This window comes from Acyrthosiphon pisum, chromosome A2, assembly GCF_005508785.2.
Source record: "Acyrthosiphon pisum isolate AL4f chromosome A2, pea_aphid_22Mar2018_4r6ur, whole genome shotgun sequence".
In the NCBI taxonomy this organism is placed as follows: domain Eukaryota; kingdom Metazoa; phylum Arthropoda; class Insecta; order Hemiptera; family Aphididae; genus Acyrthosiphon; species Acyrthosiphon pisum.
In genome coordinates, this window is record NC_042495.1 from 20,855,420 (window position 1) to 20,861,307 (window position 5,888).

Below are 5,888 nucleotides of genomic sequence, written 5' to 3' on the forward strand. Positions count from 1 at the left end.
ATATATTATTTCAAATTCAATGGTTTTATTGATTTAATAATTTTAATGAAATGTATACACACGCGGAGTGAACATTGTTTTACGTAGTAGTCAATAAACTATAATTCTTAGTTTTAAATTGCAGAAATTGTATTGTCTTAATATGTATAATTTTGTTTTATATTAATGAGTTAAAAAAATATTATATTAAAATAGTTAACATTTATATTCTATAAATTAACTTCTCACACTACTTTTCAGCTTACAATTTTTTTTTTTTTTAATATTTAATAAAATAAAATAGTTGGAATAGGAACATTTATTTGTAAATAAATTACTATTTTATTTTATTATGTTGACGAGATAATTCAAATATTACATTTACTTACTGAGAATCAAAAATTGGTATACATTATGTCAACCTCTGGTATAATTTTTAACTGTCTATAGTCTGAACATAAAATGTTGTTGCATTAGCGGTATAAATACATTTTATATTTATTAAATGTATATCAATAAATAAGTATGGTTGCACAATTATATTAATTTGTTACAATAAAATAATAGGTACTGGTTAAAATAATGAAATAATTTGGAAATAACTTTATTCTAATCATCAAACATAATTAATCAAAAACTGCAAAGAATATTAAGTCGCTGACAACTGTCAGTTACTTTATTTGAAGTCTCCATAAAATGCTGTGATTGAATTCAGTCTTCCATTAATAATATTCTGCTGAATTTCCACTTTACCAAAATAATTTGCCAACCACATACACTGAAAAATTATAGTATTAAGGATAGATTATATTGAACACCATAGGTACATCATGTGCCTTACTTCTAATATATTTGTGGTTTTCGGCATATGAAATGCAATATTAGGCGCAATAGTTTTAACAATATCAAAAATACCAAAACCTCCCCCGAAATAATTGTCACACATAGAAGTTAAACTGTAGCTTTTATCAATTGAATATCCTGGTCCTCCCCACGGTGGTGACATGAATACTACATCCGCTCTTAACTTCGGGTAAATTTGAAAAATGTCACCAACTACAAAATCAATTTTATGAGCAACACCATATATCTCAGCATTATGCCGTGCTAATCTTATCTTGTTTGGATCAATATCGCATGCTAACACTAAACACAAATAGTTATATTAAAATTTATTTTTTAATATATTTTTATTTTTAAGTAAAATATTATGTAACATTATAATAATAATAGGTACCTCGTTTGCATGTTTTTGCTAGCTGTATAATATTACCACCAGCTCCACAAAAAGGATCCAATACTATGTTGTTTTTACAACGCTTTGCTATATGATAGCTTAATACCTCTGGACATACTGAATAGAAGCTCTCTATAAATAAAAAACATTGTTTAAAAACATAAGATTTAAACGGAAAATAGTTGAATTACCCGTGTCCAAGAGAATACCACGATCAAAATTTGTAAACAACAAGTGCCTCATTGACCAGTATTTAGTAGGCAATTGTTTATTTTGATGAAGATTATTGGTGTTAATCTGGCAATTCAATTGATTTGAGTGAGTCTTTTTAATTATTGACTTTTGATGAGGATTCTAACATATACATATAAATAATCAAATTTATTTAACTCTATACTTGTACAACATTTTTTTTTTTCATAATTCATTTTAGTAATAAATTATAATATTATAAAAGGTACGTTTTAAGTAGCTATAGAATTTCATTCAATATAATATAGGTAAACAACAGAGCATAATTTCATATATATTAATCTTGTATACTCAATAGTTAACTCAATTATCAAAGATTATTTATAAAAAAATAAACTTCCTGAAAGTTCTAAATATTATGAATTTTACAAAATTAAATTTCAGCTATAAAATAGTTGATGATTAATTATTTGCAAAACAAATGGAATTAAAATTTTGAAATTATACTCAAAAGCTAACTACAAAGAACAATTTTAAAAGTAATATTAATTCAAATATGTTTCATACTTCAATTTTGTAATTGTTGTTGTAATAATTATTGTTTTCCGGGTATGTTTTAGAGTGAATTAACTTTTGATGTCTTCCGTTTTGATTATATCCATCATAACTGTCTATTGAATTCTAAAATATTAAAAACATCGTTAGATAAAATGTATGCTTATATTTTAATGTTTAAATAAAAAATTATAAATTACAGTGATAGGTATAATGATAATTATTGGTGAAATATTATTGTTTTTGATATTTTGATATAATTGGTATTTTGATTTCTACTTTAAATCAGATAAACTATATAATAGCTTATAAATGTAGTATTAATATAAAATATCAAACTCATAACTAAATAACTTACAAATTAAAATATTAAATTTGTCCCAAGCTTCTATATTTTTTATGTAAAAAAAATTGCTAAGATTAGTTACCTAAACACCCACCATTCTTAATTCTTCCATCACTAATCTAAATATTAATTTATTCACGATTAAATAGTGATAAATGTGATATAATCTGAAATTACATTCTTTCTAGTCACTAATATATTTAAGCAAGTAAACAAAACATATATTTACTTTTAGTTTTGGTGCAATATAACTTTTCTGACCATATCTGGTAATATGCTTTTGAGCGTCTTTAAAGTAGTATATCTGTGATGGATAAAATGTATACATTTTATCATTATTACACACGAAACCTAGATCTTTGAGAACCGCATTAATTTTTGCTGAGGGTTTATCGTATTGTTGTCTGTAACAAAAAAATGTAAAACATACATCAATAGGATACTATACAGGTACTTGTTTTATAAAGTAATGTTTAATAAATTCTGTTAAAAATTTCATATTTTATTTTCGGCTTTTCCATAATATTATTTTTGATTTATATAAATTAATGTACATCTCAACTTATCGTGTATACTAAACTATGTAAGCATTTAGTTCGAAAATAACGATAGGTATATAATATTACATTATAGTACAGTGAAAATGTCTAAGGCGGACCCTGAATAAAATCGTCATCGAACAGTTTATTTTGTACATAGTTACGTTTCTTTCAAATATCAAAATGCCAAGATATAGGTACGTCTATAATTAAATGAAAAATATCAATTTATCGATATGAACGAAAAAGTCTATAACAATTAAAAATCAATGAATACCTACATTTAAAATTAAAATTATAAATGTTATAAACTACAATTTATTATGTACATTATATACAATTTAGAATCGAATCGAATAATCCAAAATGTTTGCATTTTATTCTATAGAGCGGATCTTTTGGTTGATCCCATGCGATTCCGCCTAAGACAATACCTATAGGTGGTACCTATAATACACAATTATATTAAATTTTGATCTGAGTAAAGACTTTTTTGGGAATAACAATCATAGTTCATAGTCGATAATCATAGTCAATAATCAACATAAATAGTTTATTATAAATTATGATAAACGGTAAAAAATGTAAATAGTTTTGGAAAGAAAAACTATTTTTGAAAATTATCGAATTTTAGCATGTTTTCATACTTAAATTGCTGTATTTTAAAATCGTGTACATCATATTTTTAACGTCATTTAATAATTAAATTATTTCAATGAAAATGATTTAAACAAAATTATTAATTAATATTACTTACAACATGTAGCTTGGTTCGTTTTCAATATTTGTAGTACGTAGTTTGCGTTTGTCTGAACAGAAGTTATCATTAGAGGTTTCATTTTTAACAAATGATTTCGACCCCTTTGGAAGTCTTTTGTGCCTATAAAAATGTAGAACAAAATATATTTTTATTTTTTTATTATTTTAAAAGCCACTATATTGTATAGGTACAGCTAACTACGAAGATATCTTAGACAAAATATTTAAAATTGCAAAATAGATGTAAATCAGAAGTGCAGTTCTGCGAGGAAAGAGTTAAGTCCAAACCTTTCCAAAAAAACCATTACCTACTTAAATATCTATTAACATAATTTCTACCTGACTATTTTACTTTAAGAACTTGTATCAGTTGCTTGAAAAAATCTCTCATCCTCGATTAAAAAATATATGTTTACTCAACCGATCAAATTATACACGTACCAGGGGTGACTCCAGGGGGATACCTAGGGGCCGCAATCCCCCCAAGATCGTAGTTCTAAAAAATTGTACATTCTTGTAAAAATAAACATATTATAGTTTTCTGAAAGTTATGACTTGGCCCAACCAATACAAATCTCCGGAGTCGCCCCCGACACATAAGGTATTGAAAATAATGAAAATTGTTCCCTATCATTCCTGTAGTTAAGAATAATATGTAAGTACCTTTCATTTGCTTCGAAGTAAGTGCACAGCAGAGTTATGTCGCCTCTGGAGTTGCAGTGACGGCGCCCGTACAACACATCGACCAGTTTTCCGGTACGCGTAGTAAAATTCGGCTTTTCCATAAAACGAGTCTTGTCAGCGGACGGCTTGGGTCGTCTCCATTTCGGAGAGCCTTTTGCTTTCGGAATATTCCGATTCATAGATACGGATTCACTATACGGCATAACTGTGTTTAGCGAAGACAATTTTTATGTTCGTGTTGGCACAGTTTCGTTCGTGGTCTCAATATCTGCAGCGGGTTTATGCGCGGCGTAAAAATAATAACAATAATGTCAAAATTACGCAAATAAATAATGATGTAGGCGGCCGTCGCCATGCACCCACGATATTATAATAACAATGAAAACCCGACAACCGCGGCCCTCATTTAGCCAATATAAATATTAATGTTTTAACTCGGTGTAAGGCTAGAATATATTATAATAATATTATATCATTATATTGCAACACACCTCCTTGGTTATTTAATTTCGTTAAATTTGTACGTGACGTTATTGATTACGATTCAGTTCGATTAATAATAATAAATTATTACACTATGGATTTCAATAAAATATGAATCATTATGAAAGTACCCTGAACGTCGATTGTTTTTTTTTCGTTTCCAATCAAAATAATCCAATCGAAATGCTGGGCAATTCTCTACAGAAACACTCTATAGTTTCAAATCTCATGAAATGTTTAAACGAAATCGACGTGTAGGTACATACAAACTATTATGTATTCGAACGTTATGTAAATTTCATCAAATTTTCACTTGCGCTTACACCTGAAATTTATTTAATAGAATTCATGACTTACGGTTTCCTGCGTGTTCATTCAATTTTATGTTATTCTGACATTTCGGCACTGTATTGTAAGAGTAACATCTCGTCCATCCGGAGATGTTATTATTATTATTAACTATATAACTTCTGTGGGTGTCTTGTAACTTTATATTTATCAGTTTATTTTTATGTGCACACCAACTGCAGACATATGTTTTTAGTTTTATGTGTTAAATTGCTATCAGTTATAATTTCTGGTTGAGCACCAGCGTAGTTTAACTGGAATTTCTTGTCGCTTTTGCAGCGTCACGTTTCTTCAAATTATCACCACATATATATTATATAGTATTATGTTAATGTAGGACGTCTCGTGCAAACGTTTAAAAAAATAACTGATCGGATAAATTGGGAAACAGATTTATTCTCTTTAAAAATGACTAAAAAAAAAAAACTCAATGAAGACAACAGCACAAAAATCGTCAAAGTCCCAACCAAAATTTAAAAAAAAAATTTTTTTGACTAAAATATTAATCTTATAGGTAAGTACAGAGTGTAACAAGAAGACTGACATACAAAAAATAACTTTTGTTCTAGTAAATATTATTATTTTATTTTATTTAAAGACGCCTTCGCTACACGTAGGTACATGTAACATTTTTAATTTTTTTTTTTGAAAAATTAAAATTAATCAATTTGTAATTTTGTGATTTTTGAAATCTCATTATATTTATAAAATATAAGTAAAATATATCCAGTCATAAAAAAAAAATTTTAATTTAAACAGTACAGTG

At 27.1% G+C, this 5,888-nt stretch overlaps 2 protein-coding genes across 2 annotated transcripts; both read right to left on the reverse strand.

Moving 5' to 3' along the window:
• Positions 1–635: 635 nt before the first annotated feature.
• LOC115033023 (trimethylguanosine synthase-like) lies at positions 636–1,570 on the reverse strand. The gene is made up of 4 exons (XM_029490738.1): positions 1,408–1,570; positions 1,217–1,348; positions 821–1,125; positions 636–757 (listed from the first exon to the last, which is right to left on the reverse strand). The coding sequence occupies exons 1-4, from the start codon at positions 1,457–1,459 to the stop codon at positions 656–658; spliced, it is 591 nt and encodes a 196-aa protein (XP_029346598.1). The 5' UTR covers positions 1,460–1,570; the 3' UTR covers positions 636–655.
• Positions 1,571–1,873: 303 nt separating this feature from the next.
• Positions 1,874–4,673, reverse strand: LOC100573483. Its single transcript, XM_029490737.1, has 4 exons — positions 4,271–4,673; positions 3,606–3,728; positions 2,539–2,713; positions 1,874–2,089 (listed from the first exon to the last, which is right to left on the reverse strand). Exons 1-4 carry the CDS (start codon positions 4,492–4,494, stop codon positions 1,970–1,972), a joined length of 642 nt encoding a protein of 213 aa, XP_029346597.1. The 5' UTR covers positions 4,495–4,673; the 3' UTR covers positions 1,874–1,969.
• Between the last annotated feature and the right edge of the window lie 1,215 nt (positions 4,674–5,888).